This window comes from Mobula hypostoma, chromosome 25, assembly GCF_963921235.1.
Source record: "Mobula hypostoma chromosome 25, sMobHyp1.1, whole genome shotgun sequence".
Lineage (NCBI taxonomy): Eukaryota > Metazoa > Chordata > Chondrichthyes > Myliobatiformes > Myliobatidae > Mobula > Mobula hypostoma.
Window position 1 is genome coordinate 554,229 of NC_086121.1, and position 26,644 is coordinate 580,872.

The following is a 26,644-nucleotide window of genomic DNA, read 5'->3' on the forward strand; positions in this document are numbered from 1 at the left end:
GCTATTTGGCTAATACAGAGAATTTGAAGTTGTCAGCACCTTGACAGACAGTCAGCAATCACATTTTCTGTCCCTTTTATATGTGGTATTAATAATCCCTTAGACCAGGCTCCAACTTAGCAAACTTCATGGTGGCCAAAAACACTGATGATTTGCAATCAATGTAACCTCTCATTTGGTTTTGTCCCGGACCACAATAACAAGGGTCGTCCCATTCCGACCTAGTTTTCTCTCACAAGGGCTTAGTAGGAGGGGGAGGGGTACTGACCGCAGAGTTATTGCAAAACTTCCTATAGTACCCCACCATCTCCAAGAGCCTTCTGAGGGCCCTCTTGTCTGTCAGGGTTGGGAGGTCAGCGATAGCCTGCACTGTAGCTTGCATCGCTGCCAGCTGCCCCTGTGTCACCACAATTCCCAAGTAAGTGACCTTCGCGTGGCCGAACTCATTTTTTTTCAAGGTTCACTATCAAGCTGGCTTCAGACAGCCGTATTAAATTGCCAATACACACCTCTGTGTTCATCAGCCCTTTAGTCACACTCATTCTATATGCATGTTGTTTACTAGGCTTGCCTATTGTAACAGACACCACCCAACGTCCCAGTTCTTTGCATCGCCTCGGGACAATCAAACACACGGGTGCGAGTCGTTTAATTACTTCTCCTAAAGAGTCACTTTGTTCGGGGGATTAAGGGAGAGACCTTATCAGTAGACCTGGCCAAAACAATAGCCTTCTCCCATCTGATCGATCCCATACTAATCTTTTCAAAATGGTTTTTTTCTCTTATCAGGGGGCCCCTAGCTTCATTGATTTCCACGCTAACACCGACTAGGTTTGTTAGCATATCAAAAGCCTGTGACCATCTCAGTTCGCGTTGGTCATGTTCAATAACATCCTTCCCCCTGGGCAGCCGGTAAACCTCTTTCATGATTCCACCAACTGTTTCCTCCAGCACCGCAAAATGTCCACCGGGGGGTACCTCATGGGCCAGGTTAAAAACCTCATCCCCATAACTCTTTTGCACCACCCCCCATTCCTCATCCTCATCTGCAGGCGTGGTACTTGGTCTTCCTTTCTTCCTTAGCACTTCCTCCTCCACACAATAGCCTACTAGTTCCCTTGTCAAGTCTGTGTCAGAGAGAGCTGTCTCTGCCAAAACCATCAGCCCCTCGTCTCGCTCCTGCGTCTGCACAAATTCTTTCCTGGCTACTGCTATGTCTGTCCCAGCTCCCTCACTACCTCTTGTCTCACTACACTCCCCCGTCTCGTACAAGACTGGCAGAAACGTTTCAGCTAAATTTACCACCGCAGCCCCATGATGAACCTGTGAGTCCATGGGCGGGGCCTCAATGCTGGCAGGCTGACCTGTCAATCTCACGACTGGGAACACGATTCCCCTGGCAATGTCATTACCGAGCAAGACTTCCACGCCTTTCATCGGTAATTCGGACCTCACCCCGATCGTGACTAGTCCAGAGACCAGGTTGCTTTGTAAGTGTACCTGGTGCAGAGGGACTGTCTCTGTCCCTTCCCCAATACCTTTGACCTTGACCTCCCCAGTCTGGGTCTCTGAGCTAAACTCTAATACACTCTTCAGTATTAGTGACTGACACGCTCCCGTGTCTCTCCAGATCCACACTGGAACTGGTTTTAGCCCCTCCTTCACCGACACCAATCCGGCCGAGATAAACCTCTCGCGCCCTTCCTGAACTTTGGCAGACCTGTCCTTCCCTAGCGGTTCGCTTAACAGCTCGATACAGCCAGTCAAAATCGCTGTCTTCCCTTTTCCCATCTCCTTCTTTGGGGCAAAGCACCTGGACGCAAAGTGTCCGACTTTCCCGCAATTACAACAGACGACCCCAGGAGACTTTCTGCCAGACTGCTCCTGGTCTACCTTATCCTTCTCACTAGTCCCCGGCTTACTTTCTGACTTTTCTGGCGGACTATCCCCGCCATCCTGACTACCCTTCTGGTAGCCTTTATTCGGGGCAAACTTCATTTTATGCGTCAACGCATACTCATCCGCTAACTTAGCAGTTGCGGCTAACGTGGCTGCCTCTTTCTCATCTAGGTAGGGTCTCATACCCTCAGGGACACAACCTTTAAACTGCTCAATCAGGATCAGCTATAGCAGCCTGTCATAATCCCCCTCTACCCCCTTTGAGGCGCACCAACACTCACAATATGTCTGCATCTCACGGGCAAACTCCAAATATGTGCGGTCCCACTGCTTCCTCGCATTCCGGAACCTCCGCCAGTATGCCTCCAGGACCAACTCATAAAATCCTGAGGATGGCCTCTTTCACCAGCTCACACCTCTGGGCATCTTCTGCAGACAAAGCAGAGTAAGCTTCTTGGGCTTTCCCTTTCAGTACACTCTGAAGCAAAACAACCCACTTATCCCTCGGCCAGTCCTGACTTATAGCCACTTTTTCGAAATGGAGGAAGTACCAATCCACGTCGGTATCATCAAATGGGGGAACCAGCCTAACCTCCTGGGTCGCCCGGAACCCTCCACCTTGGTTCCGCACGAGCCCCTGCTCTGCCCTTAACTTTAACTTCTCCAATTCAAATTCCCTTTCCCTCTGCTTCTCCTCTCGCTCCAGCTGTCTCTCTCTCTTTCTCTTCTCTCTCCAACTGTCTGTCCCTCTCTTTCTCTTCCCGCTCCAACTGCCGTACCCGGAACTCGTGCTCGAGTCTCAGTTTTTCGAGCTGCACCTGTACCACGTCTCCAGCAGGTTTTTCAAAAAACACCACCTCCAGCTCGCCTTGGGGAAACACACCTTTAGATACATAGTGCTCTACGATAGCTCTGTGTATCTCCTCTCTCCTCATTGTCGACTTCCCCTTAGCAAGATTCAACCGTTTGGCCACAGCTACCAATTCCGATTTCCTGGCATCCTCTAATGCCTCCAAGGTCAGCGCCTTTATAAATTCCTCGGCCTCCATTTCTGCTGTTTGTCTTTTCTTTCTTTTGGGAATTTTGACCCAATCAACTTACTCCGTCCCAAATTTAGCGTTCAAAATCGCGGACGAGAACCCCACTTATGTTACGTACCCCGTAACTGGGTTGCCAAACCAGCAGAAATGGATCACTCAGTTGGAGTCTGGATTACTAGAACTGAGAAAGTTTTATTAAAGAAACAAGCAACACAGTAATCGAAAGGATAATAAATGCAACAGTTCAGCAATGATAAACACACATGTGCACAGAATTAAGATAACAGGATCAATCAAGTTCTATCGTTGTCTAGGAGTAAATTACCAATTTCAAAGTGACACAAAGTCCAGGTCAATTTAGTTCAGCGCGCAGTAATCGTTGCCATGGCGATGGACAACATGGGGGGAGGGAGAGAGAGAACGAGAATGAATGATCATTCAAAACGGCTTCCACTCACAGACCGGCGATATTGCTCACAAGCAGCTTTCGGGCGAGTCCTTTGTGATGTCACCTGAGGTCACCGACTGTGACCCCTCCTCCAGATGCAGTCGATCCTCTGCAGTGAACCCGGCACCCAAGCAAGGGTGGACACACACCGGGTTCCCGCTGATCGTACCTTTCCACCCTGTGCGTTTATGGCCCGGTACTTCCCACCGACTCGTAAGAGGCGCACCGCTTCCAGGGTCTCGTTACCTCGAGTGTCGTGTGTGTCTTGCCTTAGCGAACCTGTCCCTTTTTATCCCCCTGCTGGGGTATCGCCTGTCCATCACTTCAAACAGTTCAGGGTTCAAAGGGGGAGCCGCTCTAGACAGCTCTCTCTCCCGTCCCTTCATTACACATCTCCAGATCGCTTGTCCATCACTTCAAACAGTTCAGGGTTCAAAGGGGGAGCCGATCTTGCCAATACCCAGACTGATGGCTCTTTCATTAACATCTCCAAATGCTGCTTCATTGTGTGCCTTATCTCTCCCTCCCCTGAGGACAGGTGGCAGACCAACTGCTGATGCCACTGGTGCTAGCCCAGGCCAGCAAACATCTGAATTTATGTGTATTCTCGTCACAGCACCTATTCCACCTGCCACCACCCTCTACCTACTACTTTTTCGCTGCACCATACTGTAAACACTTTAAACCCCTTTTTATAATGCTGTTTACTTTGTAAATACATTGTATATTCATGAACATTTTATTCCATATTTGTATTTTACTTCTTACTTTTACATAATTCTTTATTCTCTATAATTATCAAGTCATAGAGTCATATAAAAATACAGCATAGAAACAGGTTCTTCGGCCCATCTAGTCCATGCCAAACTATTTAAATTGCCTACTCTGATCAACCTGCAGCAGGACCATAGCCCTCCTTACCACACCATCCATGTCCAAACTATTCTTAAATGTTGAAAGCAAGCCCACTTGCAGCACTCGTGCTGGCAGCTTGTTCAACACTCTAATGACCCTCTAAGTGAAGCGGTTTCCTCTCATGCTTCCCTTAATCTTTTTATCTGTCACTCTTAACCAATGACCTCTAGGAGTAGTCCCACCCAACCTCAGTGGAAAAAGCCTACTTGCATTTACCCTATCTACACCCCACATAATTTTCTATCAAATCTCCTCTCAGTCTCCTGTGTTCCAAGGAATAAACTCCTAACCTATTCAGTTTTTCTTTATAACTCAGGTCCTCTAGTCCTGGCAACCTCCTTGTAAATTTCTCTGTACTCCTTCAATCTTATTTACATCTTTCCTGCAAGTAGGTGACCAAAACTGCACAGAATACTCCAAATTAGGCCTCACCAATGTCTTGCACAACTTCAAAATACAGTAACGTCCCATCTCCTGTACTCACTACTTTAATTTATTAAGGCCAAAGTGCCCACAGCTCTCTTTACAATCCCATCAACATGCGATGCCACTTTCAATGAATTATGGATTTGTATTCTAAGATGCTTTTGTTCTACCACATTCACTGTGCAAGACCTACACTTGACTGCATTAAATTCCATCTGCCATTTTTCAGCCCATTTTTCCAGCTGGTCCAAATCCCACTGCAAGCCATGATAGCCTCCCAACGCTATCCACTACACCTCCAATCTTGGTATCATCGGCAAATTTGCTGATCCAGTTTACCACATCATTATCCAGATCGTTGATATAAATGACAAACAGCAGAGGACCCAGCACCAGTCCCTGCAACACTCCACTAGTGGAGTCCTGTCCCTCCTGCAACCAAGTCTCACCAATGTCTACAACATCAGGTGTTGATCCATGGCCCGAACTCATCTGCCTTTCCTGCAGTACTTCTTGCATTAAAGCACATGCAGCTCAGGATGCTCGTCATACCATGCTCAACCTTTTGATTCCTGACTTTGGCTGAGGTCTTACCAACAGCTGTTTCCACAACCTCTCCACTAACTGTACTGGCACTCTGGCTCCCATCCCTCTGCATCTCTAGTCTAAACCATCCACATTAGCAAACTACCCCACTGTGATATTAGTCCCCCTCAAGTTCAGGTGCAAACCATCCCTTCTGTACAGGTCCCATCTCCCTTGGAGGAGAGCCCAATAATCCAAAAATCTTATGTCCTCCCTTCTACACCAATTCCTTAGCCATGTATTAAAATGTATAATCCTCCTAGTTCTAGCCTCACTAGCATGTGCCATGGGTAGCAATTCTGAGATCACAGCCCTAGAGCTCCTAGCACCAAACTCCCTGATCTCCCTATGCAGAACCTCGTCACTAGTCCTACCCATGTCATTGGTACCAACATGGACCACAACCTCTGGCTGTTCACCCTCCCACTTGAGAATGCTGAGGACTTGATCCAAGATGTCCCAGACCCTGGGACTCGGGAGGCAACATGCCATCCAGGAATCTCGTTCTCACCCATAGAACCTCCTTTCTGTTCCCCTAACAAAACCCCAATCACCACAGCGTGCCCCTTCTCCCCCTTTCCCTTCTGAGTCACAGAGCCAGACTCAATGCCAGAGATCCGACTGCTGTGACTTCCCTCTGCTATACCTGTTGTTGAGGGGGATAGCCACAGGGGTACTCTGACTGGCTCTTTAACCTCTTTCCCTTTCCTGTCCCCTGTTTCCTTGGTCCTGCACTTTGGATGTAACTAGGTCTCCATATGTCCTATCTATCACCCCCCCCCCCCCCGCAGCCTCCCAAATGATCCAGAGTTCATCCAATTCCAGCTCCAACTCCCTAACACAGATCGTTAGAAGCTGCAGCTGGATGCACTTCCTGCAGTTGTGGTTGTCAGGGACACTGGAGGTCTCCCTGCTTTCTACATCCCACATGAGGAGCATTCAACTATCTTCACTGGCATCTCTGCTGTCCTAACAGAGCAAATGTAAAGAAGAGAGGAGGAAAAAAACTCCTCCTAGAGATTTTCTTTTTTGCCTTCTCTGACTGAAGCCTTGAAGAGCTAAAGCCTCAAAATCACCAGTCTAACTGTCAACTCCGATGATGGCCGCTCTGCTTGCCCCAGCCTCCTTTGATTTGCGCTTGCCAAGCAATCCCAAACGCCAATTAGTTGCCGGTCAGAGCTCCAAACAAACTGCCATGAGCTACTCCACAAACAAGAGAAAATCTGTAGATGCTGGAAATCCAAGCAACACACACAAACACTGAAGGAATTCAGCAGGCCAGGCAGCATCTTTGCAAAAGAGTAAACAGGCAACGTTTCGGGCAAACCCTACTGCTTACTCTTTTCTGTGGTGCTGCCTGGCCTGCTGAGTTCCTCCAGTATTTTGTTTTATACTTGGTCAGCAGACCTGAGTGAAATTCCCTCCTCTCAACGTTCTGCCCACACAATTGGTTGCTGGTCTGAGCTCCTGAACACATTTGACAAACTCTATCCCACTTAGTCCTTTTACAGTTTGGGAATCTCAGTCAATATGTGAAAAGTTAAAATCACTTACAATAACAACCCTATGTTTCATAAAAACATTGAAACGTAGAAAACCTACAGCACAATACAGGCACTTCGGCCCTCCACCACCATCACCGGCAGCCCATTCCACGCACTCATCACTCTCTGCAAAAAAACTTACCCCTGACATCTCCTCTGTACCTACTTCCAAGCACCTTAAAACTGTGCCCTCTCATGTTAGCCATTTCAGCCCTGGGAAAAAGCCTCTGACTATCCACACGATCAATGCCTCTCATCATCTTATACACCTCTATCAGGTCACTTCTCATCCTCCGCTGCCCCAAGGAGAAAAGGGCAAGTTCACTCAACCTATTCTCATAAGGCATGCTCCCCAATCCAGGCAACATCCCTGTAAATCTGCTCTGCACCCTTTCTATAGTTTCCACATTCTTCCTGTAGTGAGATGACCAAAACTGAGCACAATACTTCAAGTGGGTTGACCGGGGTCTTATATAGCTGTAACATTGCCTCTCGGCTCTTAAACTCAATCCCACGGTTGATGTATGCCTTCTTAACCACAGAGTCAACCTGTGCAGCAACTTTGAGTGTCCTATGGACTCGGACCCCAAGATCCCTCTGATCCTCCACACTGCCAAGAGTCTTACCATTAATACTATATTCTGCCATCATATTTGACCTACCAAAATAAACCAGCTCACACTTATCTGGGTTGAATTCCATCTGCCACTTCTCAGCCCAGTTTTGCATCGTATCAATGTCCCGCTGTAACCTCTGACAGCCCTCCACACTATCCACAACACCCCCCACCTTGGTGTCATCAGCAAATTTACTAACCCATCCCTCCACTTTCTCATCCAGGTCATTTATAAAAATCACGAAGAGAAGGGGTCTCAGAACAAATCCCTAAGGCACACCACTGATCACCAACCTCCATGCAGAATATGACCCGTTTACAACCACTCTTTGCCTTCTGTGGGCAAGCCAATTCTGGATCCACAAAGCAAGGTCCCCATGGATTCCATGCCTCCTCACTTTCTCAATAAGTCTGGCATGAGGTACCTTATCAAATGCCTTGCTGAAATCCATATACACTACATCTACTGCTCTACCTTCATCAACATGTTTAATCACATCCTCAAAAAATTCAATCAGGCTCATACGGCACGACCTGCCTTTGACAAAGCCATGCTGACTATTCTTAATCATATTATGCCTCTCCAAATGTTCATATATCCTGCCTCTCAAGATCTTTTCCATCAACTTACCAACCACTGAAGTAAGATTCACTGGTCTATAATTTCTTGGGCTATCTCTACTCCCTTTCTTGAATAAGGGAACAACATCTGCAACCCTCCAATCCTCCGGAACCTCTCCCGTCCACAGTGATGATGCAAAGATCATTGCCAGAGGCTCAGCAATCTCCTCCCTCGCTTCCCACAGTAGCTTGGGATACATCTCGTCCGGTCCTGGGGACTTATCTAACTTGATGCTTTCCAAAAGCTCCAGCACATTCTCTTTCTTAATGTCTATATCCTCAAGCTTTTCAATCCACTGTAAGTCACCCCTACAATCACCAAGATACTTTTCCATAGTGAATACTGAAGCAACGTATTCATTAAGTACCTCTGCTATCTCCTCCGGTTCCATACACACTTTTCCACTGTCACACTTGATTGGTCCTATTCTCTCATGTCTTATCTTCTTGCTCTTCACACACTTATAGAGTCTGCATACTTTCTTGCAACAGTCTGCACTTTCCCTACAAACACACCACAGCAAATTCCTAATACATGGGAAATATTTTTAAATTTTTATTAAGAGATTCAGCACAGAAAAGGGCGTTCTAGCCTTTCGAGTCGCATTGTCCAGCAACCCACCTATTCAACCCCAGCCTAATCACAGGACAATTTTCAATGACCAAATTTCCTACTAATCAGTATGTCTTTGGACTGTAGGAAGAAACTGGAACACTCAGAGGAAACTTATACACTTAAGGGGGGAACTTACGAACTCTTTGCAGACAGTGACAGGAATTGAACCCAAGTCACTGGCACTGTAACAGTGTTTCACTAACTGTTGCGCTACTGTGCTGTCCTGTTCTTCTTATTTATTTAGCGATACAGCAGAGTAGGTTCTTCTGGCCCTTCCAGCCCTTCCAGCCATTCCGCCCCAGCAACCCCAAATAACCCTAACCTAACCACAGGACAATTTACAGTTCATTAACCAGTTAACCTACCCAGTATATCTTGGGACTGTGGAAGGAAATCAGACTACTGTACCTGGAGAAAACCCACACAGTGCATGGGAAAGACTCACAGAGACTCCTGACAGATGTCATTGGAATTGATCTCCAAGCACTGATTCCCCGTGGTGTAAAAGCATCATGGTAACCACCATGTTATCAAGGTGCTCTAAGAGCTGTTGGTGTGGATACACAGATAGGTGTTAATCTATGATGTTGAATAAGATTTAAGGCTATATCAGATTTCCTGAGTACTGTGTAGTTGTAGAGAAGGACCATAAAACGTAGGATCAGATTGATGCCATTTGGCCCATTGAGAAATTGCATTGAAAAGTGGTTCAAATGTTAGAGGCATACCAGAGGTATAACTCTCTCTCGTTTATATATTTTGCCAGGTACTCAGAACTACAGTGGCCAGAGTGTCTTCAGTGTTTCTCCCGTTAAAGGATGGATAGATGCAATGCAGACTCAAGAATTTGAAGTGACCTTCAGTCCTGACCATGAAAGTCTATGTTACTCGGATGTGATATACATAGAGCTGTTTGACAAGGTATCTCTGCACCTGCTTAAAAGGGGAATTGTTGTTGCAATTATCTTCACAGTAGGATCATGTAACACAGAAACAGGCATTTTCGACCCACCTCATCCATAATCTGAGGAGAGATACGGTAGCATAGTGGTTACCATCATGCTATTACAATGCAAACGATCCAAGTTCAATTTGCACTGCCATCTGTAGGGATTTTGTACGTGCTCCTCATGACCATGTGGGATTTCTCCAGGTGCTCCGGTTTCCTTCCAAAGTCCTGAGGGTTAGTAGGCTGATTGGTCACATAGCTGTAATTGGGCAGTGTGGCTCATTGGCCCAGAAGAACTTGTAGTGGCTGTATCTCTAAATAAATACGCTGGTGACAGTCCAAGGACTTGTGGGTTAATAGGTTAATTGGATACATGGGTGTGATTGAGCAGCACAAGTTCATTGGGCCTGAATAGTCTGTTATCATGCTCTAACTCTGAATAAAATTTCAAAAATAAGTGTGATTTGTTGCAAACTTTGTAAAGTTGGTGCATAGGGTATATTGCAAAGCTCACGCCAATGACTGTATATGCAGTAGCATTGAGTGGCCAACACTTGTTTAATCAACCTGGTCAGCAGCTCCCCAGTTAGCAGCAACACATCATTGCATAAAGGAAATTCCAAAAAGATTAGTGATTACTAAATTTCCTTTTCCTTCACAGGTCAGTCATACAATCCAGCTGAAGGGAGCTGCAAGAGAACATACGATGTTTGTTGAAGGTGGAGACCCAGTCGACGTCCCAGTGGAATCTTTGAGCATCTTACCAAGTTGTGAGCACATGGATAGAAGCGGTATAATATCTTTTGTGCTATAATGTCATCACACAACTGAGGGAGGGCTCAATCACAAATTTTAATTGTCAGTTTTAATGTGATATCCATTTCTCGCAACAGTCAAATTTATCGACTCCAAACGTGTCCATTCCCCCCAAACTCATCCAGTTTTCAGTCATGTTCAAATAGGGTAGGGACACTGGACAGCTACATCATCACCTGTAGACCTTGTTCCACATAGTTATAGAGTCATACAGCACAGAAACAGGCCCTTCCTCCCAACTTGTCCATGCCGAACAAGCAAGGGTCTCGGCCTGGAACGTTGACACTTCATTGAGTCCTGATAAAGGGTCTCAGCCTAAAATGTAAACTCTTTATTTCTCTCCATAGATGCTGCTTGACCTGCCGAGTTCCTCCAGCATTTTGTGTGTGTTACTCTAGATTTCCAGCACCTGCAGAATCTCTTGTGTTTATGCCCATCTGAGATGGACTCATTTTCCGGCACTTAGACCATATCGCTCTGTACCTTTCCCTATCCATGTACCTGTCCAACCGCCTTTCAACATCGTAATTGTACCTCACCTCTACCACTTCCTCTGGCAACTTGTTCCATACCAGGGCAGCACAGTAGCATAGCGGTTAGTGTAACTCAATTTCTGCCCCAGCTGTATGATCAGGACCTCAATTCCCACTGCTGTCTGTTCTCTCCGTGCCCGTGTGGGTTTTCTCCGGGTGATCCAGTTTCCTCCCATGTTCCAAAGACGTATGGTAAGGGTTAGTGAGTTATGGTCACGCTATGTTGGCAAGCCAGAAGTATGGTGACACCTGCAGGGTGCTCAGTACAATCCTTGCTGATTTGATTTGATGCAATAATGCATTGGTAAAATAATCATGAAGCAACAAATTTTATGCTTCTTTCCCGACTTTTGAAAGAACTTTGGATTAATTCATCGGAATCCGACACCACCCTCTAATTTTAAGTGGTTTTTCTAACTTCACGAAGAGAGGTGTTTCCATGGTTTTCAGTTTGAGGAGCTTATACCGTGAATTTCTGTAACTATTGTCCACAGATAAACCTCAGCCACTGAAATCAGTTCTGCTCACTTTGAAAAGCATCAAGTCTGACAACAAATACACCACCGCTTTGAGGGAACTCCAGGTAGGATGTATCCGATCAACCCAGGCTGCTGGAAAAAAGGTAATCACATTCTTTTGAATTGTAGATATGTAACAAGGCATATCCTGAAGTTACTTAAAAGTGTTTAAAGTTACAAAAAGTAAATTAGATCAAATGTTATTGGTAAATTAGGTATTAAGTTTAATATTCTTGTTCTTCTTCTGAAGCTCTTCACCTCTACTGGGGCATAGGCCTCTGACAGCTGCTCACCAGAGTCCTCTGTCTTGGGCTTATGAAAGGTTAATCAAACCTGTGGCTTATGCTTTCACTTCACAACTTCATACGTCTTCAATGCAAAGATCCTTCCTCTCCCAGGGATAAGGTCTTTGAGTTTCTGTTGGTGTCTCTGTAGCTCTGTTTTTACTGGATGGGGATGCTACCCCAATGCCCAACCCTGCTTTCATGGCTGGGCATGGGACATTCATGGTGGAATTGAGTTTAACGCTGCAACTGTTAGTAATGCATAAATAGCTCACAGGTAGTGAAAAGGGCGAAGTCACCGAGTTGTAAATGACTTTTGAACCACAGATGATCACCCTCACAAATGTGAGAGTTTCCTAATAGTAAACCATGAGATTCACAAAATTGTCTGTTTCACTCCCGCATTTCATAGAAACATAGAAAACCCACAATGCTGTGCCAAACATGTATTTACTTTAGAAATTACCTAGGGTTACCCATAGCCCTCTATTTTTCTAAGTTCCATGTACCTATCCAGGAGTCAAAAGACCCTATCGTATCCACCTCCACCACCATCGCCAGCAGCCCATTCCACGCACTCACCACTCTCTGAGTAAAAAACTTACCCCTGACATCTCCTCTGTACCTACTTCCATGCACCTGAAAACTGTGCCCTCTCGTGCTAGCCATTCCAGCCCTGGGAAAAAGCCTCTGACTATCCACACGATCAATGTTCAATCCACTGGAAGTCATCCCTACAATTGCCAAGATCCTTTTCCATAGTGAGTACTGAAGCAAAGTATTCATTAAGTACCTCAGCTATCTCCTCCAGTTCCATACACACTTTTCCACTGTCACATTTGATTGGTCCTATTCTCTCATATCTTACCTTCTTGCTCTTCACATATTTGCAGAATGCGAAGAGCATTTCACCTCTGACCTAGAAAGCAAATAATCGTATCTGATGGGTTTTCATAAAAGTAATAAATTACAAACACGAGAAAATTTGCAGATGCTTGAAACCCAGAGCAACACACACAAAATGCTGGAGGAACTCATCAGGTCAGCCAGCATCTAGAGAAATTTACAGTCAAGGTTTTAGGCCAAGACATTCTTAGGACTGAGAGGGAAGAGGGCAGATGCCTGAATTAAATGGTGGAGGGAGAGGAAAGAGACTAGCTGGAAGGTGATAGAAGAGAAGATAGGACAGAAGAGAGTATAGGAATAGAATGAGGTGGAGGATAAATGTGTGGCTGAGGGATTAGAGCAGAGGACAGGGATTCCGATTTCTGGATCATTGGGACCTCTTTTGGGGCAGGTGTGACCTATACGAAAAGGACGGATTGCACTTGAATCCCAGGAGGACCAATATCCTGGCGGGGAGGTTTGCTAAGGCTACTGGAGAGAGTTTAAACTAGAATTGTTGGGGGGTGGGAACGGAACTGAAGAGACTGGGGAAGAAGTGGTTGGCTCACAAATAGAGAAAGCTTGGAGACAGTGCGAGAGGGAGGATAGGCAGGTAATAGAGAAGGGACGCGCTCAGGAGGACGGTTTGAGATGTGTCTATTTTAACGCAAGGAGTATTGTGAACAAAAATGGATGAGCTTAGAGCGTGGATCAATACTTGGAGCTATGATGTGGTGGCCATTACAGAGACTTGGATGGCTCAGGGACAGGAATGGTTACTTCAAGTGCCGGGTTTTAGATGTTTCAGGAAGGACAGGGAGGGAGGGGGGGCAAAAGAGGTGGGGGCATTGCACTGTTGATCAGGGATAGTGTCACGGCTGCAGAAAAAGTACACGTCAGGGAGGGATTATCTACAGAGTCTTTTTGGGTGGAGGTTAGGAACAGGAAGGGGTCAATAACTTTACTGGGTGTTCTTTTATAGGCCACCCAATAGTAACAGCGATATCGAGGAGCAGATAGGGAAGCAGATCCCGAAAAGATGTAATAATAACAGAGTTGTCGTGATGGGAGACTTTAGATTCCCAAATATCGATTGGCATCTACCTAGAACAAGGGGTTTATATGGGGTGGAGTTTGTTAGGTGTGTTCAGAAAGGTTTCTTGATACAATACGTAGATAACCTACAAGAGGAGAGACTGTACTTAATTTGGTATTGGGAAATGAACCTGGTCAGGTGTCAGATCTCTCAGTGGGAGAGCATTTTGGAGATAGTGATTATAATTCTACTGGAGAGAGATAGTACAGACAAGTTAGAAAAGCATTAAATTGTAGTAAGGGGAATTATGAGGCAGGAAATTGGAAGCTTAAATTGGCAACAGATGTTCTCAGGGAAAAGTACGGAAGAAATGTGGCAAATGTTCAGGAGATATTTGTATAGAGTTCTGCATAGGTATGTTCCTATGAGACAGGGAAGTTATGGTAGGGTACAGGAACCGTGGTGTACAAAGGCTGTAATAAATCTAGTCAAGAAGAAAAGAAAAGCTTACAAAAGGTTCAGAGAGCTGGGTAATGTTAGAGATCTAGAAGATTATAAGGCTAATAGGAAGGAGCTTAAGAAGGAAATTAGGAGAGTCAGAAGGGACCATGAGAAGGCTTTGGCGGGCAGGATTAAAGGAAATCCCAAGGCATTCTACAAGTATGTAAAGAGCAAGAGGATAAGACGCGAAAGAGTAGGACCTATCAAGAGTGACAGTGGAAAAGTGTGTATGGAACTGGAGGAAATAGCAGAGGTACTTAATGAATACTTTACTTCGGTATTCACTTGCAGGATCTTAGTGACCGTAGTGATGACTTGCAGCAGACTGAAAAGCTTGAGCATGTAGATATTAAGAAAGAGGATGTGCTGGAGCTTTTGGAAAGCATCAAGTTAGATAAGTCGCCAGGACTGGATGAGATGTACCCCCAGGCTACTGTGGGAGACGAGGGAAGAGATTGCAGAGCCTCTGGTGATGATCTTTGACTCATCAATGGGGACGAGAAAGGTTCCAGAGGATTGGAGGGTTGCTGATGTTGCTCCTTTATTCAAGAAAGGGAGTAGAGATAGCCCAGGAAATTATAGACCAGTGAGTCTTACTTCAGTGGTTGGTAAGTTGATGGAGAAGATCCTGAGAGGCAGGATTTATGAACATTTGGTGAGGTATAATATGATTAGGAATAGTCAGCATGGCTTTGTCAAGGGCAGGTCGTGCCTTACGAGCCTAATTGAATTTTTTGAGGATGTGACTAAACACATTGATGAAGGAAAAGCAGTAGATCTAATGTATATGGATTTCAGCAAGGCATTTGATAAGGTACCCCATCGAAGGCTTATTGAGAAAGTAAGGAGGCATGGGATCCAAGGGGACCTTGCTTTGTGGATCCAGAACTGGCTTGCCTACTGAAGGCAAAGAGTGGTTGTAGAAGGGTCATACTCTGCATGGAGGTCCGTGACCAGTGGTGTGCCTCAGGGAACTGTTCTGGGACCCTTACTCTTCATGATTTTTATAAATGATCTGCATGAGGAAGTGGAGGGATGGGTTAGTAAATTTGCTGATGACACAAAGGTTGGAGGTGTTGTTTATAGTGTGGAGGGCTGTCAGAGGTTACAGCGGGACATTGATAGGATGCAAAACTGGGCTGAGAAGTGGCAGATGGAGTTCAACCCAGATAAGTGTGAAGTGGTTCATTTTGATAGGTCAAATATGATGGCAGAATATAGTATTAATGGTAAGACTCTTGGCAGTGTGGAGGATCAGAGGGATCTTGGGGTCCGAGTCCATAGGACGCTCAAAGCAGCTGCGCAGGTTGACTCTGTGGTTAAGAAGGCATACGGTGTATTAGCCTTCATCAATCGTGCCATTGAGTTTAGGAGCTGAGAGGTAATGTTGCTTCTATATAGGACTCTGGTCAGACCCCACTTGGAGTACTGTGTTCAGTTCTGGTCGCCTCACTACAGGAAAGATGTGGAAGCCATAGAAAGGGTGCAGAGGGACATGTTCGGCACAACTTTGTGGGCTGAAGAGCCTGTATTGTGCTGTAGGTTTTCTTTGTTTCTATATTCTAAGCCAGGTGGGTGGGAAAGGTTGAGAAGAAAGAATCTGATAGGAGAGAAGAGAGGACAATAGTGGAAAGGTAAGTAGGAGGGAGAAGTAATAGACAAGTGAGAAGTGAAAGATCAAAGTAGGGATAGAGGAAGTGGGGGGAAAATATTGATCACCAGAAGGAGAAATTGATAATCATACCATCAGATTGGAGGGTACCCAGATGGAATACAAGGTATTGTTCCTCCGCCCTGAGGGTGGCCTCATCTTGGCACAAGAGAAGGCCATGTATTGACACACCAGAATGGGAATCGGAATTAAAATGTTTGGCCAAAAGGAAGTCCTACTTGTGGCAGATGGTGCGGAGGTGCTCAATGAAGCGGTCCCCCAATTTACGACAGGTCTCACCAACACAGAGGAGGCTGCACTGGGAGCACCAGTCACAATAGATGACCCCAGCAGATTCACAGGTGTAGTGTTACCTCTCCTGGAAGGACTGACTGGGGCCCGGAACGGAGGTGAGGGAGGAGGTGTATGGGCAGCTGCAGCACTTAGGCCACTTGCAAGGATAAGTGCCTGGAGAGATCTTCGTGAGGAGAAACGAATGGACAAGTGGATTGGAGAGGGAGCGATTCCTGCGGAGGATAATATGTTGGATGCCAAGTCTGATTTGGTGATGGGGATGGGAAGAGGAACTCTATCACCATTACAACGATGGGAATATGAAGTGAGTGCAGATGTACAGAGAATGGAGGAGATGCAGGTGAGGGCAGCATCAGCAGTACAGAGAGAGTAACCCCATTCTTTCAGGAAGGAGGACTTCTCCTGGAATGCTAAACCACATCCTGAAAAACAGATGCGATGGAGGCAAAGAAACTGGGAAAAGGGGATGGCATTTTTACAGGTGATAGGGTGGGAAGAGGTATAGTCCAGATAACTATGGGAATCAGTAGGTTTATGAAAGACGTCAGTTGACAGTTTGTATCCAGAGATGGCCCAAGTGAAGATTGGAAGTTAGAGGCAAAATTGATGAAATTGATGAGCTCAGCATGGGTGCATAAAGCCGTGTTAATGCAGTCATCAATGTAGCAGAGCTATGAATGTAGATCTCATTTCCTCCCTTTATCATTTTTCTCGCTTTCCTCTTTTGACTCCTTTCTCTTGCTTTGTTCTTCTTTCTGATTTGACTTGTGTTTACTTAATCAGGATTAAAACAAGGTTTTGATTTGAAATGTCAGCAATTGCTTTCCCCTGCCACAGATAAAACATAGAACATGGAACTATGACGGGGTACCTGGCCAAGTACTAAAGATCTGTGCTGATCAACTGGCTGGAGTGTTCACCAAGATCAGGTTGAAATGTACTGAGAAGAATATTTAACCTGTCTCAATGACTATCATTCAGTAGTATTTATATCTGCTGTGATGAAGAGTTTTGAGAGGTTGAAGATGAAACATATCAACTCCTGCCTGAGAAGCGACTTGGATCTGCTCCAATTTGCCTACCGGCGCAACAGGTCCACAGCAGATGCCTTCTCACTGGCCCTTCACTCAACACCTGGACAGCAGAATCAGAATCCAGTTTATTATCACTGGCGTGTGACGTGAAATTTGTTAACTTAGCAGCAGCAGTTCAATGAAATACATAATCTAGCAGAGAGAAAAAATAATAAAATAAAAATATTAATAATAAATAAACAAGTAAATCAGTTACAGTATACATATATTGAATAGATTTTGAAAAGTGCAAAGTCAGAAGTACTGTATATTAAAAAAAAGTGAGGTAGTGTCCAAAGATTCAATGTCCATTTCGGAATCGGATGGCAGAGGGAAAGAAGCTGTTCCTGAATGGCTGAGTGTGTGCCATCAGGCTTCTGTACCTCCTACCTGATGGTGACAGTGAGAGAAGGGCATGCTCCGGGTGCCGGAGGGAGCAAAGGTGCAGACATCAGGGTTCTCTTTATCGACTACAGCTCGGCATTCCAACTATCATCTCCTCAAAACTAAGCTTCAAGACCTTGAGCACCATACCTCCTTGTGCAATTGAACCCACGATTTCCTCACTTGCAGACCCCAGTCAGTTCAGAATGGCAAAAACATCTCCTCTACAATGTCCTTCAGCACAGGTGCCCCACGAAGCTGTATGCTCAGCACCCTGCTCTACTCACTTTACACTTATGACAGTGTGGCTAAGCACAGCTCCAACGACATGTTTAAATTTACTGACAACGTCACTGTTGTTGGTCAAATTAAAGATAGAGATGAATCAGCATATAGGAGGGAGTTTGAAAACCTGGTTGAGTGGTGCCACAACAACAACCTCACACTCAATGTCAGCAAGACTAAGGAGCAAATTATTGAGCTAAGAGGGAGGAAATTGGAGGTCCAGGAGCCAGACTCATCAGCAAGTCGGAGGTGGAGAGGGACAGCAACTTTAAGTTCCACAGTGTTATCATTTCAGAGGATCTGTCCTGGGGCCAGTACATAATTGCAGTTAGAAAGAAAACATGGCAGTGCCTTTACTTCCTAAAAGTATGAACTGATTCAGCATGTCATCTAAAACTTTGACAAACTTCTGTAGATGAATGGTGAAGCGTATATTCACTGGTATGGAAACACCAATGCCTTTGAATGGAAAATCCTACAAAAAGTGGATACAGCCCAGTCCATCACGGGTAAAGTCCTTCCAACCATTCAGCACATCTACACAGAGCGCTGTCATAGGAAAGCAGCATCCATCACGAAGGATCTCCGCCACCCAGGCCATGCTGTCTTCTCACTGTTACCATCAGAAAGAAGGTACAGAAGCCTCAGGACTCACACCACCAGGTTCAGAAACTGTTATGCTCTTCAACCATCAGGCTCTTGAACCGGTGGGGTAACTTCACTCAACTTCACTCTGCCCATCACTGAGTGTTCCCACAAACTAGTGACTCACTTTCAAGGACTCTTCATCTCATGTTCTCGATATTTACTACTTATTTATGTATTGTTTGTTCGCCCTGTTGAGTGCAATTTTTCATAGATAATAATGTTTCCTGGATTTTCTGAGTATGCCCACAAACAAACTAATCTCAGTTTTATACGGTGACATATATGTACATTGATAATATATTTACCTCAAACTTTAAACTTTGAACAGTACAACAAAACAGACCCTTTGGCCACATCTCTGTGCCAAACACGGTACCAAATTAAATGCACTCTGCCTGCACGTGATCCTTTCCTTTACCTGCTTATTTATGTGTCATTTTAAAAGCCTCTTAGCGCTTATGGTAGCATAGTGGTTAGCGCAATGCTATTACAGTTTTGGGTGTCTAAGTTCAGAGTTCAGTTCTGGTGTCCTCTGTAAGAAAGTTTGTACATTCTTCCCATGTGTGCATGGGTTTCCTCCAGGTGCTCTGGTTTCCTCCCACAGTCCAAAGATGTACTGATTAGTAGGTCATTGGGAGTTGACCTGAGATTAGGCTGGAGGATAAATCGGTGGGATGCTGGGAGGCACAGCTCGGTGGAATCTCTAAAATAAAATAAAAGTCACTATCACATCTGATTCCACCACTACCCCAGGCAGACACTGCTCGACTCAGTTCCTCCAGCACATTGTGTATGGTTCCAGATTAAGCATCTGCATTCCCTTGTGCCCACCACCATATCGTCCTGATGAATCTTCTCTGCACTGTGTGGTGACCAGAACTGGTCATAGTACTTCAAATGCTCTCTTCTGTTTTGTAGTTTTAACATAATATCCCTCCTTTTATATTCTACTGCCCAAACTATGAAGGCAAACATGCCATAAGCCTTCTTCAGCTCCTTATCTCCCTGCATTGCCTCTTTCAGGGAACTATGGTTGAACTTTAATAGCATTAGCATTCCTTACTATCCTACCATTCATTGTGTTTGTCCTACCCTGATTTTCACTTCATAAAGTTCCTCATCTTGCACTTTTCCAAATTAAGTTCCATCCACCAACATTCCACTCAACTTTCTATCTCACTTGTATCCTGCTAAACCTCAAACAACATAAAACATTACAGCACAGTCAAGGCCCTTCAGCCCACAATGTTGTGCCGACCTTTTAACCTACTCCAAGATCAATCTGACCCTCGCCCCCACATAACCCTCCAGTTTTCTCTCATCCATGTGCCTATCTAAGAACCTCCTAAACATCCATAAAGTAACTGCCTCTACAACAAACCCCAGCAGTATGCTCTACACACCCACCACTCTTGGTTTAAAAATACTATTTCTGACATCTCCCTTAACTTTCTTCTAGTCACATTAAAATTATGCCCCTCGTATTAGTCTTTTCCACCCTGGAAAAATGTCTCTAGCTGTCCACTCAATCTCTGCCCTTCATCATTTTATACAGCTCGCTCAAGTCACCTCTCATCCTCCTTTACTCCAAGGAGATAAGCACTAGCTCACTCAACCTATCACCCCATATATGAAAGATGACCAAATTCAGGGGTAAAATTGATAAGTTAAATGATCTGGGCCACCTCCAGGAGCCCGTGTGGATATTGGTTGTAAGGTGCACTGGGAAATCCTAGACTTGTGAAGGGCAATATGGAACTAAAAAATATACTTCATTTCACAAAATCAGTATTTAGCAATAAAAATGAAGCTCTAATTCACTGCTCAGGTTTAATATCACTGGCATATGTCAAGAAATACTCTTTTGCGGCAGCAGTACAGTGCAATACATAATTTACAAAATTATAAATTACATTAAAAATAAAAATTAAATTAAATAAGTAGCCAAAAAGGAGCAAGAAAAAAAAAAGGAAGAAAATAGTGGGGTAGCGTACCTGGGTTCATTGCCTTTTCATAAATCTAATGGCCAAGGGGAAGAAGCCTGGAACACTGGGTGTGTCTCTTCAGGCTCTTGTACCTCCTTCCTGACGGTAGCAATGAGGAGAGGGTATGTCCTGGGTGGTAAGGGTCCTCACGGCCACAGGCTAGTGCCCACAATAGAGCTGGCTGAGTTTACAACTTTCTGCAATTTTTTCTGATCTTGTGAATAGCCCTCCACACCAAACAGTGACACAGCCCGTTAGAATGCTCTCCATTGTGCATCTGTAGAGATTTGCAAGTCGTTGGTGACATACCAAGTCTCCTTAAACTCCTAATGAAATATGGCCACTGTCATTGTAATTTGGCCCAGGGAAGATCTTCAGAGATGCTGAGACTAGGATTCTGTGATTTAAAAACCTCTACCTCAATTGGTGGTTTTGTCTTTGCAGAGTGTTGAGCTCATCATTGACAGTCCACAGGCAGCTCACGTGAAAGGATTCACCATTGATCCGGTCCGAGGTGTGGTGGAGGCCGGCAGCACCAAGACCATTACTGTCAGCTGGGCTCCCCCTAGTGGCCATGATGTAAGTCCTCGGGTGTCTCTTCACACAACTGCCCAGCACTGAACGTTATATATCAGGCCTGATGAAGGGTCTCAGCCCAAAACATCGACTTGTTTCACTCTGCATTCCAGCATCTGCAAAATTTCTGCTGTTTATGATTTGCTGCTGAGTGACCTTATTACCTTTAAAGGTTAAGGAATGTTAAGGAAAGTTAAGGAATTAGTTAAAGTTCCACTCTAATAAATTGAAGTTTTATATTTAATTAAATCTTTTAATAGCAAGTTAAATAGTTTATGTAATATGGTATGTTTTTGTTTTATCTTAAGTGTATCAATGTACAATTTACCAATAAGTGGGCCTTTTATTTGACAATGATCTTGTGAACTATTTGGTGAACTTACAGTCATTGTAATATTATTGTATGTTGCTAGAACTTGAAGACCCAAGATATAGGTAAAAGCTGAATAGATTAGGACTTTATTCCCTGGAGCATAGAATGAGGGGGAATTTCAAGTCAAGTCAAGTCAAGTCAAGTCGCTTTTATTGTCGTTTCAACCGTAACTGCTGGTACAGTACACACTAAAAACGAAACAACGATCCTCCACGACCATGGTGCTACATGAAACAACACAAAACTACACGAGACAATGTGAGACAACACAAAACTGCACTAGACTTCAGGCCTACACGGGACTACGTAAAGTGCACAAAACAGTGCAAGACAGTACAATAATTAATAAACAAGACAATAGGCACAGTAAAGGACAAATTACAATCTAATAATAAATGATGTAAATGTAAACAATGTTTTAGCAGGAATTGAGAAAGAAATGAGCAAAAATTGCAAAGGGACTGTGAAAAGGTTAGAGATTAACAGGTGTTATGTTGGAGAAAAGAGGGAGGAAAGAAAAGAGAGAACAAAAGCGAAGTATATGTCTATTACGGTGGGGGAGATTAAGGGACAGAAGGGATGGCAGTGCCAAGTAAAGAAAGGGAATTAAGAACAAATTAATAAAGGGTGACTCATGAAGTGGAAAACATGTGGAGCAGGTTCATTTCCTGAAATTGTTATATGTGGAGTCAGGAAGGAAAGAGATGTTGTAACATCTCAGGTTGGAGGAGCAACACCTCATACTCCGTTTAGGTAGCCTCCGACCTGATGACATGAACATTTTAATTCCTATCCCCATTCCAACAGATCAGTCCATGGCCTCCACTTCTGCCACAATGAGGCTACTCTCAGGTTAGAGGAACAATACCTCATATTCTGCTTGGGAGTCTCCAACCCGATGGCATAAACATCGATTTCTCTAACTTCTGGTCATTTCCCCTCCCCACCTCCCTCTTCTTCAATTCCCCACTCTGTCCTCTTACCGCAACTCCTTACCTGCCTATCACCTCCCCAAGTCCCCTCCTCCTTCTCTTTCTCCCATGGCCCCCTCCTCTCCTATCAGATTACTTCTTCTCTATCCCTTTGCTTTTTCCACCCATCATCTTCCAGCTTCTTACTTCATCCCCCCCCCCCCCGCCCTCCCACTTGGCTTCACCTATCACCCGGCTTGTCGTCCTCCCCTTCCACCACTTTCTTATTCTGGCATCTTTCCTCTTCCATTCCAGTCCTGATGAAGGGTCTCAGCCAGAAACATTGCCTGTTCATTCATTTCCATAGATGCCACCTGACCTGCTGGGTTCCTCCAGCATTTTGTATGTTTCTCTGGATTTCCAACATCTACAGAATCTCTTGTGTTTATGCTGTAACATTCCCATATCCAACATAAAGTGCTGTTCCTGATGATGTTCTGCTTTATGGAATAGTGTAGTAGGTTGTCTGGGAATAAAAAGTCCAAGTCCCATTAGGCTGAAAATTGAAAGTGAGATGTGTCTGGAAAATTTACTTGCTGGGATTGGAATGGGAAGTAGAATTAAAATGGGTGGCCACTGGGAAAGCCTGCCTTTATGGAAGATGGAGTGAAGATATTGAACCATGTCCTCCCCTACTGTCACGATGAGGCCATCCTCGGGTTGGAGGAGCAACGTTATGGGTAGTCTCCAACCTGACAGCATGAACATTGATTTCTCCAACTTCCAGTAATTTGGACCCCAAGCAGTCCTTCCAGGTGTGGCAAAATTTCACCTGCAAATCCGCAGGAGTCATCTGTTGTATCCGGTGCTCCTGATGCAGCCTCCTCTACACTAGTTTAATGGTTCCGTTTAATATCCGAGAATATCGGACCCTGGTCAGACCCCACGTGGAGTACTGTGTTCAGTTCTGGTCGCCTCACTACAGGAAGGATGTGGAAAACATAGAAAGGGTGCAGAGGAGATTTACAAGGAGTTGCCTGGATTGGGGAACATGCCTTATGAGAATAGGTTGAGTGAATTCGGCCTTTTCTCCTTGGAGCATTGGAGGATGAGAGGTGACCTGATAGAGGTGTATAAGATGATGAGAGGCATTGATCGTGTGGATAGGCAGAGGCTTTTTCCCAGGGCTGAAATAGCTAAGATGAGAGGGCATAGTTTTAAGGTGCTTGGAAGTAGGTGCAGAGATGTTGGGGTAAATTTTTAACGCAGAGAGTGGTCAGTGCATGGAATGGGCTGCTGGCAACAGTGGTGGAAGCGGATACAATAGGGTCTTTTAAGAGACTCTTAGATAGCTACATGGAGCTTAGAAAAGTAGAGGACTATGGGTAACCCTAGGTAATTTCTAAAGCAAGTATGTGTTTAGCACTGCATTGTGGGCTGAAGGGCCTGTATTGTGCTGTAGGTTTTCTGTTTTCTACCCCTCCATCTTTTTTTCCAATTTCCCATTCTGTCTCCCATTTTACTCATTCTCTTCTGCCCACTTGCCCATCACCTCCCTCAGTGTCCCCTTCTCCCATCACTGACTTTTCTCTCCTATCGGTTTTCTTCTTCAGCCATTTACCTCTTCCACCTATCATCTCCCAGTTTCTTACTTCATCCCCCTCCCCCACCCACTCACCTACCCCCTCACCAGCTTTTACCTATCACCTGCCAACATGTCCTCCTTTCCCTCCTCCTACCTTACTATTCCGATTTCTGCCTCCTTCCTGCCCATCCTTGATGAAGGCCTAAAATGTCGATGTTAATTCCCTCCATAGATGCAGCCTGACCTGCTGAGTTCCTCCAACAATTTGTGTGCGTTGCTCAAGATTTCCAGAATCTGCAGAATCTCTTGTGGAGCAGACTTAATGGGCCAAATATCCTAATGCTGCTCCTCTATCTTACAGTCTTGTGGTGCCACGGTGGCATAGCGGTTAACGCAAGGTTATTAGAGCTCAGGGCATCGAAGTTTAGAGTTTATTTCCAACACTGTCTGTAAAGAGCTTGTACATCTTCCCTGTGAACACATGCCTTTCCTCCAGGTTGTCCAGTTTCCTCCCACAGTCTAAAGACATTTCCGTTAGTCGGTTAACTGGTCATTGTCAATTGTCCCGTGATGAGGCTGGGGTTAAATTGGTGGGTTGTAGGGCGGCGCAATGCCATGCGCTGGAAGGGCCTGTTCCAGAATGTATCGCTAAATAAAAAATAAGTAAAATAAAACAGGAAGCTAGATAAGTTTCATCAAAACTTTTGACTAGCCATGTTACAATACCTAAGAATAATACTTTGCTAAAGAAATACAATTTTGACATGGCTTTTTCAATCCAATTCATATTACCATTTCTAATATCTTTAAAAGAAAGCTGTAGTGTGGTGGCTTTCTGTAATGCTCAATGATGGCAGGAAACCTGTGTGGGAGAGTTTTTAAAGTGGAAAAGTCATTGCACTGGGGCAGTTTCACTCTCTCGACCTCGGAAGTCTGGGTCCAGTGATATGAGTGGTCTGGGTTCTTCCTTGGATGACCATTCCTCCTTCTGTACCTGGTCGTGCCCTTTGCTCCTAGGCATGTCCTCATCTCTCCAGGGTACGAGGCCCGCAAGTTAGCCCCTCCTGGTTTAGCCCGCCTGTCGAAGCGGTGTGGCCACTGTCACATGCAAACAGCTACTTGTCCACCAGGTCCAAAGCTGAGTGAGCTTCTCCAGAATGCACATGACGAGCCCCTTCACCAGAGGAGCTACACCCTCCCGGACACTCAATACATAACGCTAGTGTAGTGTAGTTTTAAGGGCACATCAATAACATTCTGACATGACGGATTTTAAGTAGGACTTTTCTAAATTTGCTTTCTAGGCACTTCAGATAATCTCAGCCACCGTTAAAATGACCATCAAAGGTGACATCACAGAGAACTACCAGATCATTTTGATGGCCATGGTTGTCACCACTTAACGCGAAGAACTGGAAGGAACTGTTGAGAATGCTTCCTGGATATATGAAATTTATACATTGTAGAAATGTCTGATTAATTTAGAATCCAATGTTTATTTTAATGAGTTGGAACCAGACTAAAACAAAGCATTGTGTACTGACCTAACTTAGCACCGATATTTGTTTGTGTTGCAACCCTCCCATGATGAGGAAGTTCTTTAAGTAAAGTCTTTGCAATTCTAAATGTGTTCTGAAGTTTGTGTTCACATTATCAGGCCTACTCCTGCTGACAACTACCAGCCTGCATATACAGCCTCCTCCCAGTCTCCACCCAGCTAGTAGGATTCACCTGCCATTTATTCCAGATTCAATACCTACAGCCTATTTAACTCCAGTTCTCATCCACAGTCCTCGTACACTCATCGAACCGGCCGGCCTCAACCAGTTTCTCTGAGCTTTCACTCTCCCTGCCTAAAGTTTACCTTGTTGTCTATTGTGTTTAATTTCTGGTCTCACTTATTTTGTGACTTGTTATTTTGCAGACTCATATTGAAGTTATTTTTCACGGCTAACTCATCTCCACTGCTCTGCTTCTGGGTTAAGCCTCCTCTACATTTCCTGACACACATTTGAAATATTTTAAGGAGCTCTCTAATACATTAAGTCCTGTACTTTTGGGTCAAGCCTCCTGTCACGGTGTGCGCTGGCAATATTGGAACCCAAGTACAGAGGACGGACAGACCCTGATGTGGAGATGGCGATGAGAGTTTATTCATAATAAATCTAAAAGAACATCAGTGGCTCAACCAAGCAACACTGCGAGAAGTAACATCCTCAGAATGAGGACCCCACAATTAGGGCAGATTGAGCATCCGTTAAACAATACAGGTAACATGGAATCCCTCAGCCTATCAGACTTTAACAAGCATAAACAGAAGGCTCCAGCAGACTGCATTCCGAAGTGCAAGTAGCTCAAGAAAAACATAAGGAATTCTAAATCGTTAACCACTCTCCTTAAACAACATTCCCGCCGCTTTCTGTAAGGAGTTTGTTTTTCCCATGACCACATGGATTTTCTCCAGGTGCTCCAGTTTCTTCCCACAGTCCAGAGACACATTGGTTGGTAGGTTAATTGGTCTTTGTAAATAGTCCCGTAATTAGGCTCGGGTTAAATCGGGGGTCGCTGGGCAGTGTGGCTCGAAGGGCTGGAAGGACCTGTTCCACACTCTATCTCAATAAAAATA

At 44.8% G+C, this 26,644-nt stretch overlaps 1 protein-coding gene across 1 annotated transcript in view; it reads left to right on the forward strand.

Annotated features, from left to right (window-relative positions):
* cfap74 (cilia and flagella associated protein 74) overlaps window positions 1-25,604 on the forward strand; it is a 355,344-nt gene extending 329,740 nt beyond the window's left edge. The window contains exons 36-40 of the mRNA XM_063032843.1: window positions 9,477-9,631; window positions 10,321-10,450; window positions 11,503-11,630; window positions 21,018-21,152; window positions 25,323-25,604. Coding sequence (XP_062888913.1) covers window positions 9,477-9,631; window positions 10,321-10,450; window positions 11,503-11,630; window positions 21,018-21,152; window positions 25,323-25,421 — 647 coding nt within the window. The 3' untranslated portion in view covers window positions 25,422-25,604. The remainder of the gene's footprint in view (window positions 1-9,476; window positions 9,632-10,320; window positions 10,451-11,502; window positions 11,631-21,017; window positions 21,153-25,322) is intronic.
* The last annotated feature ends 1,040 nt before the right edge of the window (window positions 25,605-26,644 follow it).